Source organism: Mastigoproctus giganteus, chromosome 6, assembly GCF_048544385.1.
Source record: "Mastigoproctus giganteus isolate SK-2022 chromosome 6, ASM4854438v1, whole genome shotgun sequence".
NCBI classification, from domain to species: domain Eukaryota; kingdom Metazoa; phylum Arthropoda; class Arachnida; order Uropygi; family Thelyphonidae; genus Mastigoproctus; species Mastigoproctus giganteus.
The window spans coordinates 234,226,713-234,245,433 of NC_143580.1; the positions used below are offsets into that span (position 1 = coordinate 234,226,713).

An 18,721-nucleotide genomic window follows, 5' to 3' on the forward strand; every position below is an offset into this window, starting at 1 on the left:
AAAAGACTCAAGATTAATAATTCTCCATTCTCCAAAAATGGCTTTTTACCATGAGGTTTTTGAGACTTTTTTCCTTCACTTTGTAGTTTACCAAAGAATTTTAATATGTAGTTAATTGCTGGTTATAATAAATATGAACATAATTATCAAAATTGCATTAAAAGGGAAAACTGCAGTTATGAAGAAAAATAAAATTTTCATGTTTATGGTGAAATATACAGAATTATTTAAATACTGCAGGTTAATATGGTATCACTTACAATACATTTGCCTATCCCCTCACGCCACTTCTCATAAGTTATAAACTTTAACTGTCTACCCGTGGTTATAAGATTTTGTTCAGAACCAAAGTTTGCTTTGTAAATATTTTATTAACTTCAAAATTCACTCACTCAATTCATGCAAAGCTCCAATATTAGAAACTCCCAAGGAGAATGGACTCTGAGATTTTTCTAAATTTGGTGCACTCTTAGAAAATCGTTTGTTGCCATCTAAAAGAACTCTTTGTCGTGAGTGGCCCCTTTCTTTTTGATGGACTGTACTTGGTCCCCATGTCTGACCTTTAACACCATCTGTTGGTACTGAAATAAGTAAAACTGAAGTGAAGCAAACTGTATATATTGTACAAACATCAAAGTAAAATTTAAATCAGGCAAAATTTGATAATTTTTATGAATATGCTGTTCTCAACATATTTACATATGTAATGTTCTCAACATATTTACATATGTTGAGAACATTACATATGTTGAGAACAGCATATTCATAATAAGAGAGTAAACAGACCATAAGACATAATATACATACATAATACTATAAGGGGGGATTGCAGCAAGAAAAATCTAAAAATGTACTGTTTGAGAGTAATGTGCATTAGCTATATACGCCGAACCAGGATTTTTCTGAACCAGCCAAATAAATAAAATTAACTACTCTGCATTTCCTTCCTCACACAGGTACTTACTTAACAGACATTTGAATTTCCCCAAGCTGCCAGCGGAGGCAACATATTCCAGAAATTAACAACTCGCTAGCTAAAAGAAATCTTTCTACAATCTAAACTGTGTAACTGAAATTTATGTACCCTAGTTTTAATATCATTTAGAATAATAAACATTTCACTTTCATTATTTTCACTATTCCCACTCTGAGCCTTATAGATCTCAATCAGATTCTCTCTAAGGTACTAATTTATAAGTTGTGCAACCCACATATTCTAAGTCTTTTCTCATATGGGCAACTTTATGCTGATATCAACTACATGTGATGCCCATTTTCCCCCATTCATGAAGCTCACTTTTTTTTTTCTCTTTCTTTTTTTTAAAGGTAAACATACATGGTCTCCATATGTGGACATGGTATTCTAAGTGCAGTCTAACATTTGCTTTATAGAGGATTATGATCTACTTCTACAAGCAAATGTTTGATAAATCATTGATAGAACATAATATTCCTTTCCTTGCTGCTTGGCTCTACTGCTTAGAGAGCTTCATATCTATTCATAAAAAGAAATGCAAAGGGCAAAACATGAGGTGGTAGAGAGGATAAAATTTTTAAACTAACAAAATAATTCGATATTAAACAAATTTCCACAAAATTTCATAAAATTTTTTTATGAAAATATAGAACTTGAAAATTTGCTACTAGCTCTACCTCTGTTAAAATAATTAACCTGACACCTGGGTGGAAGTTCCACTCCAGGAAGGAAAAAATGTATTCCCATCAAAAAAGATATTTGATTCTACTGTATTTTTTCAGAATCTTTTAAGGAAATACCACAGGATGGGTATGTAGTTATAAACTCTAATTTCGGGATAGCGTAATGATTAAAATGTCATTGGTTAGATTTTCATTCATCTCTACACTTGCAAGGTTTTTGAAAATATGCTTAGCTATACTACATGTGGTGCACTGGCAGCAACAGTAGTAGTAGTGGCATGTGATAAAAGAAGCAGGTGTATGAGCTTATGCAGCATCAGCCAAAAAAAAAAAAAAAAATCACACCATTCCCTCCAAATGCCTGTCCAGTTCCTCCTTAAATTTATTCAACCTATCAACTTCCACAACGACAGATGGAAGTTTGTTCCAACAATTAACCACCCGCTGGCTAAAGGCAAATTTCCACACGTCTATTCTACATCTGTCCTTTCTTAATTTGAATTTATGCCCCCTTAGGTTAGTAATCTGAACAAGTGGAAGGATCCCATCAGAATTCAGCATGCTCAAATCATTCAAGGCCTTATACATCTCAATCAGATCACCGCACAGGTGCCTAGTCTCCAGCCACTGCAATTTGCAGAACTTAAGCCTCTCTTGGTAAGAGGATCCCTTCATTCCCCTCACCAATCTTGTTGCCCTTCTCTGTACACGCACAAGTAAATCTACATCCCTCCTAAAATTAGGCCTCCAGACCTGTACGCAGTACTCAAAGCGTGGCCTGACCATTGCCTTATACAGAGGAACAATCACCTCCTTTTCCCTGCTAGCAAAATTCCTATATAACATTGACAAAATCCCATGACCTGCCCTGGCAGCCTGTCTACATTGCTCAGAAAACTTCATATCTGACTGCACAATTACTCCCAGGTCTTTTTCATTTTCTACCACCTTAAGTGTAGTACCACACAGCTGGTATGTTTCTCTGGGGTTACTTCTACCCATATGCAGTACTTTGCATTTGTCAAGGTTAAACTTCAGTTGCCACTTCTTAGCCCAACTGCCCAAATTATCTAGATTCTGTTGCAGTAGCACACTGCCATTACTGTCATTAACAACCCTGCCAATCTTTGTATCATCTGCAAACTTCGACATTAAGCCTGATATAACTTCATCAATATCATTGATAAATATACAAAACAACAGTGGACCCAACACCGAACACTGTGCAACTTCACTAATAACATTAGTCCACGAAGAGCAGTACCCATTGATTACCGCCCTCTGTCTTTTCCCACTTAACCATCCTTTTATCCATTGTAGCAACTTACCCTTAATACCATTCTGCTCCAATTTGTACAATAGTCTTCCATGCGCAAGGGTGTCAAAAGCTTTCCTGAAATCCAAATATATGATATCAAAATTATTTTTTTTATCCAGTTCCTTTGTAACCACATCATAATATCCTATCAAATTTGTCAAACAAGACTTTCCCTTAACAAACCCATGCCGTGTCTGAATTATTGCTGCAGTCTTGTCTAGGTGTTCCTGCAATGCATCTTTAACCAGTGACTCCATTATTTTACCCGGAACAGAAGTTAAACTAACTGGTCTGTAATTACTCGTGTCACCGTTCGATCCCCTTTGTGAATTCGGGATACATTTGCCCATCTCCAGTCTGTGGAACCTCCCCTGAGTCCAAGGATGCTCTCATAATTATGGCTAAGGGTTTGCTCAGTTGCTCTGCCGCCTCCTTTAATATAACTGGATAGATCCCATCCACACCAGGTGCTTTTCTTAAGTTTAACTTCAACAATTTCTCCTCCACTTTGCTCTCAGTTATTACAAAATCATTAAGTATCTTGCTACAATTTGATAACCTTCTGCCATTTTCAAACCTTAATAATTCCTCATGTGTGAATGTAGATGCAAAATACTCATTCAGTTTGTTTGCTATCTGAGCAGGATCATCAACAGTCGAACTATCAATGTCAAGTGGACCAATCAGATTCATCCCCTTCCTTTTAGAGTTATATAAGTAAAGAAATCCTTGCTGTTTTTCTTAGCATCTTTTGCCAAGGATTTCTCGTAATCTGCCTTCGCCTGCCTAACCTCCTTTGTGACCTGATTACAGACTAGCTTATACCTGCCATAGGCTTCTGAGTTGCTTGTTAATTTATAAGCATCCCATGCATTTTTCTTCTCTGTTACAAGTCTCATTAGTTCATCAGTGAAAGGCAGTGATGCTCTCTGCATGTCACTATTCCTGCACTGACAGAGGTTACTTATGAGGAAGACATAAAACGGTACCTGTTTCTATTTCTTGTGGCATTGAAACATTCATTTGCTGCTGGCAAAGTTAAATTATCTTTTTAGGTTTTGTTAGAGAGCATTGTCTGTGAATGTTAATTTCATTTTATACAACTGTGGAAGTTATTGTCTTAGGAAAGCACAGGGTTTCACATCTGGTGAGTATATGGGCTTGGCACACCCAGAGTCCCAAGCTAGATATCATCATTCTTCTCTTTCTTGGTGATTCCTTTCTACTACTGACTCTTGTTTTCTCTCTCTCACTTAGAATAATTCATAAATTTTTTTTCTTTTTGGCTGGCGCAGCATAAGCCTAGGGTTCCTTGCACCATATGGCTAATAATAGTAATAAAAAGCATGAAAAATGACAAAAAAAAAAAAAAAGTTTTCTCAAGTATTTATAAAAAGTTTATAACAGCTCATTTTTAAAGTAGTTATAACATAAATTAATTGAAAAAGAAATTTAATTAGAAATATTAACACAATGAAATATTAATAATCTATTAAAAGGTGGTATGTGAAAAATTAACATTTTTGATTATTTACTTTGAGGGGGAGAGAATGAGTGGTTTTTTAATTTTAATAATTAAAAAAAAAACAAAAAAACAACAACAACAATGAGAAATACTGAAAATAACTGTCTACATGCATTTTTTGTTGGGGAGGATTTTTGACCTCACACCTACACCTGTGTTAGAGAATTTCCACACTGGCAATAACAGGGTAAGCCTACTGATAAAATGTTCTACCAGAAGTGCATCCAGCCTATTCCATTATAATGTGTGGTTTATGGCCATGTAGAGATGCCACCAAAGCAGTCCAGCTTAGTGATGGGCAATAATCAATAGTATTTACATGATAAATTATGGATATATTAATAATCAAACAGAAAGGTATAATTGGAAATGTGGGGGGGGGAGGGAGAGAGAGAGAGAGAGAGAGAGAGAGAGAGAGAGAGAGAGAGAGAGAGAGAGAGAGAGAGAGAGAGAGAGAGAGAGAGAGAGAGAGATTGATTTAGTTTCATTCAATTTAAAGGTTTCCATCACAGACAGTTTCAAGAAATGCTAAGTGCTATAAGCACAGCACATGGGGATGTTTATTATTCTGAAATTCAACGGTAAAGCAGTGGAAAAATGTTGAACAAGGTGCCTAATCTGACAGCAGAAATTCAGACCATAAATGAAAGCCTCACGGGTAGCACAGGGGTGATGATTGCTGTCCTTCCACGCTAAAGGAAACGGTCTGGGTTCAAATCCATTAACGACATAGGAACTTTTATCAATTTTTTCACATGACCAAGTTAGTTAGTATTCCAGTAAGTAAATACACTTCGCATACAAGAGAAATAAATAAATTTATAACATTATTATTGTCTACAATTTGTTTTAATATTAAGTATACAAGAGCTCCTACAGAACATGTACTTCATTTTAGATCCTTATAATAAAGGCCTATAATTATTATTTGATTTCTTTCAGACTATTTTTACCAATTCATTTCATTTAGACTGTCATTATTATTATGCAGGGTTCAGCGGAAAACTAGATAGCATAATACAAAGCACTGCATTAGGAATCTGTTAGCTTAGTATAGTATTATCAATTAATCAAAAATATTAATAATCTTATAACATTTCATTGTTAATTAAATTGTATTTAAATCTACATAGAAAATTATTAATAATAATAATAATATTAATAATAACAAAGACAGAAAGATGGGCAAAGAAGACACTCCATGGCAAACACTACAACGATCTCTATCAAGCCTACATAGATAAGATGGTTTCCAGCATTTGGCTCATGAATGGAAGGCTCCTCAATGAGACCAAAGGATTCATGCTCGCCATCCAAGACTAGGTAAGAACTACAGGAAATACATTGCAAGGACTCTGGAATAACAGATGACACATGCCGAAGATGCCATCTGGCCCTAGAAACAATCCAGGACATCACTATGGAATGCAGGGCGATCAACATGTGGAATACACTCACAGACATGACCAGGTGCATAGGATAATGTATCAGAAGTTAGCACAAAGATAACAGCTGATCAAAGAAAGTTTAAGGAATTACAAGTACAAGCCTCAGGTGCTACTAGAGACTTTTACTCACATGCTACAATGATGGAAAAAAACCCACAAGGAAATGGCTACCTAACCTAATTGACATAGCAGTGCCCAACACCAGCAAACTCCAGAAAACATATGAGGAAAAGATCAGGAAGTACTCAGACTTAAGACAGGAAGTCAAAGATATATGGCATATAGAACGAGTAATGACCACCCCGATTGAATCTAGCAACAACAGGCTTTCAGGAGAACACTTACATGGAACTCCAGAAAGCTGCGATCCTGAACACCTGTAGGATAGTAAGACAGTTCCTCAACCAACAATAACAGTTATCAGACACAACCAAACCACTCCATGCACTTGGTATAAGTACTTGTCTTGGGGTGTAAAAAAAATCACATAAGGTAGATTTTTTTCCTTGTTTTTTTATAATAATAAAAGGAGATCAAGGCCCTCTTGACTGAGAAATGCCAACAGGGACTGATAAGCCTGCTAAAATCAAAGCTGAATGATGAGAAAATGACCATAGCAATAAATACATATGCAGCCTCAGCATGGTTTAAGGGGAAATCTTGTCTAACCAACTTCACTGGATAATGTATCCAATGAAAAGAGAGAGAGGGCTCTCTTCTACTATCAGAGAGGGTGTTCTGGTCGTGGAAGAGAACAGTCGGTGGATTTTTGGCTGCTGTACAGGGATAAGTATTTTTGACATTTTTACCATTTTTTTCGTTCATTAACATACTACATTGTTTTACAAAGATATTAAATAGGGTCAGTAGCTTTCGTTAGCTTCTAATTTTGAATTTAACTAGGAAAAGATTTTAGATTTTTGGAAGTTACGACTCCTAGTGAACCCATTCAAGGCCTTATACATCTCAATCAGATCAACGCGCAGGTGCCTAGTCTCCAGTCACTGCAATATGCAGAAAATAAGCCTCGCTTGGTTAGAGGATCCCTTCATTCCCCTCACCAGTCATGTTACCCTTCTCTGTACACGCTCTTCTCTGAAGTTGTAGAATAGATATGCAGAAATTTGCCTTTAGCCAGCAGGCAGTTGACTGGTGGAACAGACTTCCATCTTTTGTTGTGGAAGTTGATAGCCTAAATAAATTTAAGGCTGAGCTGGACATGAATTTGGAACGAATGGAGGGGTGAAATTGGAGGGTTTGTTTATTTATTTATTTTTTTGGCTGATGCTGCATAAGCTTGCTTTCTTGGATCGTATGCCTCTACTAACATTAATGTGATCACAAAGGAAACAGAAGCAAAAAATAATTTTGATATCATATACTTGGATTTCAGGAAAGTTTTTGATACTGTTGCACATAAAAGGCTGCTGTACCAATTGGAACAGTATGGCATTAAGGGAAAGTTGCTATGGATAAAGGATGGATGAGTGGGAGAGGAAAGAGAGTGGTAATCAATGGACACTGCTTGTTGTGGACTAATGTAACTAGTGGTGTTCCTGATGGTTTGGTGTTGGGACCATTGTTGTTTTCTATATTTATCAATGATATTGATGAAAGTATAACAGGCTTTATGTCCAAGTTTTATGATGGTACACTGCTGCAACAGGATCTGGAAAAGTTGGGCAGATGATCTGAGAGGTGGCAACTAAAGTTTAACATCAACAAATATAAAGTACAGCCTAAGGGTAGCAGTAACCCAAGAGTAACGTACCAACTGTGTGGTACAACACTCAGGGTAGTGGAGAATGAAAAAGATAGGGGGTAACTGTGCAGTCAGACATGAAATTTTCAGAGCAGCGCAGACAGGCCTGCCAGAGAAGCTCATGGGGTCCTGTCAATGATATACAGGAACTTTGCTAGCAGGGATAAGGAAGTGATTATCCCTTTGTACAAGGCATTGGTTAGGCCACATCATGAGTACTGCATACATTTCTGGAAGCCTCATTTTAGGAAGGATGCAGAACTGCTGGAATGAGTATAGGGAAGGGCAACGAGATTGGTGAGTGGAACAAAGGGGCATTCTTACCAAGAAAAGCTTGAGTTTTGCAAATTGCAACATCTGGAGATTAGGCTGTTTGTTTGTTATTTGGTTTTTAGGAGCATTATCAACTAAGGCCATATTGCTCCGGGGATATGCGGTGGTCATTCCCTGACCTTTCTGCATCCTCCGTATTTGGTGGTCACGGGCTTGAACCCTGGTCTAATCAAGAAGCGTGTGCTACGCACTGCTGCTCCTGCCCACCTGGCTATGGAGGTGTCTGGAGACTAGGCACCTGTGAGTGATCTTATTGAGTTGTATAAGGATTTGAATGGTTTTAGCATGCTCAATGCTCATGGGATTCTTCATCTTGTTAAGATTATGCACTTGAGGGGGCATAAATTTAAACTGAGGAAAGACAGTTGCAGAAATTTGCTTTTAGCCAATGAATAGTTGATTGCTGGAACAAAATTTCCATCTGTCCTTGTGGAAGTTGATAGCTTAAATAAATTCAAGAAAGAACTGAACAAACTTTTGGAGAAAATGGATAGATGAATGGAAGTGTTTTTTTTCTGTTTGTTTCTTTGGCTGATGCTGTATAAGCTTGCTTTCTTGTGTCATATGCCACTACTAATGCTAATGCACTTCTTTGGGCTTATAGAATGGACCAACAGTGAGCTAAAGGAGATCGACCTAAACAAGATCGAACAATATAATGATGATGAAGACCACCTGAAGTCAGGTGGTCTTCATCAATACCACCTGAATACTCAAATACGTATTCAGGTGGTATTGAATACGTCAATATGTGAAGCCACGATCCTGAACACCTGTAGGATAGAAGAGTTCCCTCACCAATGCTAATAACAGTAATAATAGTAACCTGACACAACCAACCACTCCATACACTTGGTACCGGTATGTGTCATGGGGTGGAAAATATTCCATAAAGGTGAAAAAGTTTTTTGAAATAATAAAAGATAAGTAAAATAATAAAATTAATATAACAAAATAAATAAAAATAAATACAAATAAATAAAAATTAAAATGAAATAATAAAAATTAATATTTTTATTATTTCATTATCTATGTATAGTCTAAATTTACATAGATAATTAGCTTCCAACTAAAGTTACATTACTTTTATTAATTCACAATTATGAATGTTAAATATTTGAATCTGTAAGTGATCTCCATTACAACAATATTAGAAATATTATTCAGCAGGTTGTTGTAGAAGTCATTTAGAGCAAAAATACCTACAAACAACAGATTAGTTCAATACATTATCATGTTAAACACTAGTGCAATGCATTAACAAATATAGAATAAATTTTCTATTCACCCCTATTATCTATCATCTTAAACATTTACAAGTAACTATTTCCAAGTTCAATTTGACTAAATCTAGTTTTTGAAATGGCACAATGTTCAATGACAATGCCTGACACTGCATACAGTCAATTTGCGACTGTATGGACGGCATCAGCCACTGTCATTGAACAGTCATCCCGAATGCATACCAGTTTATTTCTGATGACAACAATGGGTTTATTGGCCCCTACCAAATGTTTTGTGTTTTGTTTTCAACCATAGTACTCCATACATTACATGCAACCTCCAATAAAGAAATATAACTGGTTTGAGTTGGGTGATTGAGCTAGCCACACCTCCATTTAATTTCTACCTGTCTTTCTTAATTTAAATTCAAAAACTCAACTTCTCTCCAGTAATGTGGAGGTGCTCTATCGTGTATCCATATAAGCTTTTGTGTGGTAAGAGACCTACGAAGGCATCTGACGATTGGCCACCACAGCCAATTGGCAAAACACAAGGGTGCAGGAATACAAGCAGGATTCAAAAAAGATTTGCATTCACCCAGTAATAATTGTGATAAAAAAAATCCAAATAAAATTTTGTTTCAACCTGACAATTCATTTTTTTTTTCTTCTTTTCAGCATTAAAAGAAGCAAAGTGTTACAATGGATAAAGTGGAATACAGATCATGATTTGGTTCCTCTTTTTGCAAGGGAAAAGACCCAAAACAATCCATGAATAAATAATCGCTGTTTACAGAGAAGACTACCCATGTTACAGTATTGTTGCACAGTGGTATAAACAATTCAAATGTGGAAGAACCTCAGTGCATGACGAAGAAATCCCAGAATGCTCAGCAACTGCTGTAACAGAAGAGAGAGTGTTAAGAAATGCACCTGGGGGGTGGATGGGATCTATCCAATTATATTAAAGGAGGCAGCAAAGGAAGTAAGCAAACCCCTTAGCCATAATTATGAGAACTTCATTGGACTCAGGGGAGGTCCCCATGGACTGGAGATGTGCAAATGTGACCCCAATTCACAAAGAGTGACACAAGTAATTACAGACTGTTAGTTTAACTTCTGTTCTGGGGAAATTAATGGAGGCAGTAAAGAAGCACTGCAGGATCATCTAGACAAGACTTCAGTTATAGTTCGGACACAGTGTGGGTTTGTTAAGGGAACGTCTTGCCTGACCAATCTGATTGGATATTATGATATGGTCAAAGGAACTGGATGGCAAAAATAATTTTGATATTATATACTTGGATTTTAGGAAAGCTCTTAATACTGTTGCAAATGGAAGATTACTGTACAAATTGAAGTAGTATGGCATTAAGGGTAAATTGCTGCTACTGCTCTTAGTGGAGTCCCCCAGGGTTCAGTGTTAGGTCCATTTTTGTTTTCTAAATTTATTAATGATACTGATGAAGGTATATCAGGCTTAATGTCTAAGTTTGTAGATGATACAAAGTTAGCAGGGTTGTTAATGACACTAATGACAGTATGCAACAGGATCTAGAAAAGTTGAGCAGATGGGTGGAGAGGTGGCAACTGAAGTTTAACACAGAGAGATGTAAAGTACTGCATATGGGTAGCAGTAACCCCAGAGTAATGTATCAATTGTGTGGTACTACACTCAGGGTGGTAGAGAATGAAAAGGACCTTGTGGTAATTGTGCAGGCAGATATGAAGTTTTCTGAGCAGTGTAGACAGTCTACAAGAGTAGCTCATGGTGTCTTGTCAATGATATACAGGAATTTTTCCAGCAGGGATAAGGAGGTGATCATCCTCTCGTATAATGCAATGGTCAGGCCTCGCCTTGAGTACTGCGTGGAGGCCTCATTTTAGGAAGGATGTAGAGTTGCTAGAACGGGTACAGAGAAGGGCAACAAGATTAGTGAATGGAGCAAAGGATTCCTCTTAGAAGAAATGTTTAAGTTCTGAAAATTATAGTGTCTGGAGACTAGGCACCTGTGAGGTGATCTGATTGAGGTTTATAATGTCTTGAATCGTTTGAGCAAGCTCAATGCTGATGGGATTCTTCCTCTTCTAGAGATTAATCACCTGAGGGGACATAAAAAATTCAAATTTAGAAAAGAGAGTTGTAGAATGGATGTGTGGAAACTTGCCTTTAGCCAATAGGTGGTTGACTGCTGGAACCCACTTCCACCTGTTGTTGTTGTAGAAGTTGACAGCTTAAATTAATTCAAGGCAGAACCAGACAAACACTTGGAGTGAATGGATGGGTGAAAATGGGAAGGTTTTTTTTTTTTTTTTTTTTTTTCTTGCCAATACTGTATAAGCTTTCTTTCTTGTATCATATGTCTTTGCTAATGGTAATGCTAACTGCTGTAACAGAAGAAAGTGTTACAAAAGTTGAGGCATTAATCTTGGAAGATCGCCATATTAGCATAAAAGAACTAGCTGTAGAGGTCAAAATTTGTGTAGGGTCTGTGGAGAACATCAGCTATCAACAGTTGCATATAAGTAAAGGGCACAATGTGCACATGAAACGTCAACATATCAAGAAAACCAAGAGGAGTTTTTTCATGGCTAGTCACCAAGGATGAAACTTGGATCCATCACAATGATCCTGAAACTAAACAAACATCAAAACAGTGGAAGCATGCAGAATCACATGCTTCAAAAAGGCAAAGGTGCAATCAAGTGCTGGCCAGGTGATGCTGTCAGTTTTTTGGAATCAGCGAAGTGTAATACTAACAGATTACTTTCAAAAGGACTGTACTGTATTATTCTAACCTTCTCATAAAGCTATGTGTTGCTATAAGAGAAAAATAGTGAAAGATGTCAAAAGTTGTGTGCCCGCTCCTGCATAATGCCCCTGCACATTCCTTGCATGTTGTAGTGAGGTGTGCCCACAAATCTGGGTTTGAAATATTAGCATTAGCATTAGTAGAGGCATATGATGCAAGAAAGCAAGCTTATTCAGCATCAGCCAAAAAAAAAAAAAAAAACCACTACTCCAATTTCACCCCTCCATTCGTTCGAAATACCTGTCCAGCTGAGCCTTAAATTTGTTTAGGCTATCAACTTCAACAACAAGCGATGGACGTCTATTCCACAAACCAACTGCCCACTGGCTAAAGGCAAATTTTCGCACATCTATCCGACATCAGTCCTTCCTCAATTTGAATTTATGCCCTCTCAGGTGATTATTCTGAGCAAGAGGAAGAATCCCATCGGCATTGAGCATGCTCAAGCCATTCAAAGCCTTATACACCTCTATCAGATCACCTCGCCGATGCCTAGTCTCCAGGCTCTGTAATTTGCAAAACTTAAGCCTTTCTTCGTAAGAGCAACCCTTTGTTCCATTCACTAATCTTGTTGCCCTTCTCTGTACTCGTTCCACCAGCTCTACATCCTTCTTGAAATGAGGCCTCCACACCTGTATACAGTACTCAAGGTGTGGCCTGACCAATGCCTTATACAAGGGAATAATCACATCCCTGTCCCTGCTAGAAAAATTCCTGTATATCATTGACAAGACACCATGAGCTACTCTTGCAGCTCGTCTGCACTGCTCAGAGAACTTCATATCTGCCTGCACAATTACCCCCAGGTCCTTTTCATTCTCTACCACTGTCAGCGTAGTACCACAGAGTTGATACATTGATCTGGGGTTACTGTTTCCCATATGTAGTACTTTACATTTGTCAATGTTAAACTTCATTTGCCACCTCTCAGCCCATCTGCTCAACCTTTCCAGATCCTGTTGCAGCAGCATAGTATCAGTAGTGTCCTTAACAACCCTGCCAACCTTTGTATCGTCTGCAAACTTGGACATTAAGCCTGATACACCATCATCAGTATCATTTACAAATACAGAAAACAATAATGGACCCAACAGTGAGCCCTGAGGGACTCCACTAATAACATTAGTCCACGATGAGCAGTGTCCATTAATTACCACTCTCTGTCTTCTCCCCCTCAACCACCCCTTTATCCATAGCAGCAATTTGCCTCCAATGTCACACTGCTCCAATTTGTGTAGCAGTCTTCCATGTGCAACAGTATCAAAAGCCTTTCTAAGATCCAAATATATAATATCAAAGTTATTCCCTGCATCCAGTTCTTTTGTGACTACATCATAGTATCCAATCAAATTGGTCAGACAAGACCTGCCCTTAACAAAACCATGCTGTGTCTGAGCTATAACTGAATTCTTGTCTAGATGATCCTGCAGTGCTTCTTTAACCAGTGCCTCCCTTAATTTTCCTGGAACCGAAGTTAAACTAACAGGTCTATAATTACTTGTGTCAGCCTTTGATCCTCCTTTGTGAACTGGGGTTACATTTTCACATATCCAGTCCATGGGTACCTCCCCTGAGTCCAAAGAAGCTCTCATAATTATGGCTAGGGGTTTGCTTACTTCCTCTGCTGCCTCCTATATTAACTGGATAGATCCCATCCACCCCGGGTGCCTTTTTTATGGTTATCCTCAACAATTTCTCCTCCACTTTCCTCTCAGTTATTAGAAAATCATCTAGCTCACTGCCAATGTTTACTTCACCTACAACATTCCCCTTCCTGAATAACTCCTCATGTGTGAATGTAGATGCAAAATACTCGTTTAGATTGTTAGCCACCTGAGCTGGATCCTCAACTGTTGAACCATCAACATCCAGTGGACCAATCTGATTCATCCCTTTCCTTCTTGAGTTTAAATAGGTAAAGAACTCTTTTTTGTTTTTCTTTGCATCCTTTGCCAAGGATTTCTCATAATCTGCCTTTGCCTGCCTAATCTCCTTTGTGACTTGGTTACAGACCAACTTATATCTATCATAGGCTTCCATGTCACCCATTAATTTGTATGTATCCCATGCATTTTTCTTCTCTGCCATATGTCTCATTATTTCATCTGACAACCACTTAGGCCTTAACCTTGAACAATATTTCTTGGTTGGTATGTAAAGCCTGGTAGCTTCCAAGATTAGTTCCTTGAATGCTTCCCGTTTTGAATTTGCTGTTGGTAACATCATCAGTTGGTCCCACTGTATAGAATTTAAATACTGTCTCAGACCATCATAGTCGCCTTTACGAAAGCAAAAACCCTTCCCTTTACCTCTCATCAGTATCATTTACAAATACAGAAAACAATAATGGACCCAACAGTGAGCCCTGAGGGACTCCACTAATAACATTAGTCCACGATGAGCAGTGTCCATTAATTACCACTCTCTGTCTTCTCCCCCTCAACCACCCCTTTATCCATAGCAGCAATTTGCCTCCAATGTCACACTGCTCCAATTTGTGTAGCAGTCTTCCATGTGCAACAGTATCAAAAGCCTTTCTAAGATCCAAATATATAATATCAAAGTTATTCCCTGCATCCAGTTCTTTTGTGACTACATCATAGTATCCAATCAAATTGGTCAGACAAGACCTGCCCTTAACAAAACCATGCTGTGTCTGAGCTATAACTGAATTCTTGTCTAGATGATCCTGCAGTGCTTCTTTAACCAGTGCCTCCCTTAATTTTCCTGGAACCGAAGTTAAACTAACAGGTCTATAATTACTTGTGTCAGCCTTTGATCCTCCTTTGTGAATTGGGGTTACATTTTCGCATATCCAGTCCATGGGTACCTCCCCTGAGTCCAAAGAAGCTCTCATAATTATGGCTAGGGGTTTGCTTACTTCCTCTGCTGCCTCCTATATTAACTGGATAGATCCCATCCACCCCGGGTGCCTTTTTTATGGTTATCCTCAACAATTTCTCCTCCACTTTCCTCTCAGTTATTAGAAAATCATCTAGCTCACTGCCAATGTTTACTTCACCTACAACATTCCCCTTCCTGAATAACTCCTCATGTGTGAATGTAGATGCAAAATACTCGTTTAGATTGTTAGCCACCTGAGCTGGATCCTCAACTGTTGAACCATCAACATCCAGTGGACCAATCTGATTCATCCCTTTCCTTCTTGAGTTTAAATAGGTAAAGAACTCTTTTTTGTTTTTCTTTGCATCCTTTGCCAAGGATTTCTCATAATCTGCCTTTGCCTGCCTAATCTCCTTTGTGACTTGGTTACAGACCAACTTATATCTATCATAGGCTTCCATGTCACCCATTAATTTGTATGTATCCCATGCATTTTTCTTCTCTGCCATATGTCTCATTATTTCATCTGACAACCACTTAGGCCTTAACCTTGAACAATATTTCTTGGTTGGTATGTAAAGCCTGGTAGCTTCCAAGATTAGTTCCTTGAATGCTTCCCGTTTTGAATTTGCTGTTGGTAACATCATCAGTTGGTCCCACTGTATAGAATTTAAATACTGTCTCAGACCATCATAGTCGCCTTTACGAAAGCAAAAACCCTTCCCTTTACCTCTCATCAGTATCATTTACAAATACAGAAAACAATAATGGACCCAACAGTGAGCCCTGAGGGACTCCACTAATAACATTAGTCCACGATGAGCAGTGTCCATTAATTAACACTCTCTGTCTTCTCCCCCTCAACCACCCCTTTATCCATAGCAGCAATTTGCCTCCAATGTCACACTGCTCCAATTTGTGTAGCAGTCTTCCATGTGCAACAGTATCAAAAGCCTTTCTAAGATCCAAATATATAATATCAAAGTTATTCCCTGCATCCAGTTCTTTTGTGACTACATCATAGTATCCAATCAAATTGGTCAGACAAGACCTGCCCTTAACAAAACCATGCTGTGTCTGAGCTATAACTGAATTCTTGTCGAGATGATCCTGCAGTGCTTCTTTAACCAGTGCCTCCCTTAATTTTCCTGGAACCGAAGTTAAACTAACAGGTCTATAATTACTGCATCCAGTTCTTTTGTGACTACATCATAGTATCCAATCAAATTGGTCAGACAAGACCTGCCCTTAACAAAACCATGCTGTGTCTGAGCTATAACTGAATTCTTGTCTAGATGATCCTGCAGTGCTTCTTTAACCAGTGCCTCCCTTAATTTTCCTGGAACCGAAGTTAAACTAACAGGTCTATAATTACTTGTGTCAGCCTTTGATCCTCCTTTGTGAATTGGGGTTACATTTTCGCATATCCAGTCCATGGGTACCTCCCCTGAGTCCAAAGAAGCTCTCATAATTATGGCTAGGGGTTTGCTTACTTCCTCTGCTGCCTCCTATATTAACTGGATAGATCCCATCCACCCCGGGTGCCTTTTTTATGGTTATCCTCAACAATTTCTCCTCCACTTTCCTCTCAGTTATTAGAAAATCATCTAGCTCACTGCCAATGTTTACTTCACCTACAACATTCCCCTTCCTGAATAACTCCTCATGTGTGAATGTAGATGCAAAATACTCGTTTAGATTGTTAGCCACCTGAGCTGGATCCTCAACTGTTGAACCATCAACATCCAGTGGACCAATCTGATTCATCCCTTTCCTTCTTGAGTTTAAATAGGTAAAGAACTCTTTTTTGTTTTTCTTTGCATCCTTTGCCAAGGATTTCTCATAATCTGCCTTTGCCTGCCTAATCTCCTTTGTGACTTGGTTACAGACCAACTTATATCTATCATAGGCTTCCATGTCACCCATTAATTTGTATGTATCCCATGCATTTTTCTTCTCTGCCATATGTCTCATTATTTCATCTGACAACCACTTAGGCCTTAACCTTGAACAATATTTCTTGGTTGGTATGTAAAGCCTGGTAGCTTCCAAGATTAGTTCCTTGAATGCTTCCCGTTTTGAATTTGCTGTTGGTAACATCATCAGTTGGTCCCACTGTATAGAATTTAAATACTGTCTCAGACCATCATAGTCGCCTTTACGAAAGCAAAAACCCTTCCCTTTACCTCTCATCAGTATCATTTACAAATACAGAAAACAATAATGGACCCAACAGTGAGCCCTGAGGGACTCCACTAATAACATTAGTCCACGATGAGCAGTGTCCATTAATTACCACTCTCTGTCTTCTCCCCCTCAACCACCCCTTTATCCATAGCAGCAATTTGCCTCCAATGTCACACTGCTCCAATTTGTGTAGCAGTCTTCCATGTGCAACAGTATCAAAAGCCTTTCTAAGATCCAAATATATAATATCAAAGTTATTCCCTGCATCCAGTTCTTTTGTGACTACATCATAGTATCCAATCAAATTGGTCAGACAAGACCTGCCCTTAACAAAACCATGCTGTGTCTGAGCTATAACTGAATTCTTGTCGAGATGATCCTGCAGTGCTTCTTTAACCAGTGCCTCCCTTAATTTTCCTGGAACCGAAGTTAAACTAACAGGTCTATAATTACTGCATCCAGTTCTTTTGTGACTACATCATAGTATCCAATCAAATTGGTCAGACAAGACCTGCCCTTAACAAAACCATGCTGTGTCTGAGCTATAACTGAATTCTTGTCTAGATGATCCTGCAGTGCTTCTTTAACCAGTGCCTCCCTTAATTTTCCTGGAACCGAAGTTAAACTAACAGGTCTATAATTACTTGTGTCAGCCTTTGATCCTCCTTTGTGAATTGGGGTTACATTTTCGCATATCCAGTCCATGGGTACCTCCCCTGAGTCCAAAGAAGCTCTCATAATTATGGCTAGGGGTTTGCTTACTTCCTCTGCTGCCTCCTATATTAACTGGATAGATCCCATCCACCCCGGGTGCCTTTTTTATGGTTATCCTCAACAATTTCTCCTCCACTTTCCTCTCAGTTATTAGAAAATCATCTAGCTCACTGCCAATGTTTACTTCACCTACAACATTCCCCTTCCTGAATAACTCCTCATGTGTGAATGTAGATGCAAAATACTCGTTTAGATTGTTAGCCACCTGAGCTGGATCCTCAACTGTTGAACCATCAACATCCAGTGGACCAATCTGATTCATCCCTTTCCTTCTTGAGTTTAAATAGGTAAAGAACTCTTTTTTGTTTTTCTTTGCATCCTTTGCCAAGGATTTCTCATAATCTGCCTTTGCCTGCCTAATCTCCTTTGTGACTTGGTTACAGACCAACTTATATCTATCATAGGCTTCCATGTCACCCATTAATTTGTATGTATCCCATGCATTTTTCTTCTCTGCCATATGTCTCATTATTTCATCTGACAACCACTTAGGCCTTAACCTTGAACAATATTTCTTGGTTGGTATGTAAAGCCTGGTAGCTTCCAAGATTAGTTCCTTGAATGCTTCCCGTTTTGAATTTGCTGTTGGTAACATCATCAGTTGGTCCCACTGTATAGAATTTAAATACTGTCTCAGACCATCATAGTCGCCTTTACGAAAGCAAAAACCCTTCCCTTTACCTCTCATCAGTATCATTTACAAATACAGAAAACAATAATGGACCCAACAGTGAGCCCTGAGGGACTCCACTAATAACATTAGTCCACGATGAGCAGTGTCCATTAATTACCACTCTCTGTCTTCTCCCCCTCAACCACCCCTTTATCCATAGCA

At 38.3% G+C, this 18,721-nt stretch overlaps 1 protein-coding gene across 1 annotated transcript in view; it reads right to left on the reverse strand.

Moving 5' to 3' along the window:
* The window catches only part of LOC150085097 (mitogen-activated protein kinase kinase kinase 10-like), a 275,293-nt gene that overhangs the window by 61,343 nt on the left and 195,229 nt on the right, over positions 1 to 18,721 (reverse strand). The window contains exon 7 of the mRNA XM_090376779.1: positions 393 to 581. Coding sequence (XP_090232905.1) covers positions 393 to 581 — 189 coding nt within the window. The remainder of the gene's footprint in view (positions 1 to 392; positions 582 to 18,721) is intronic.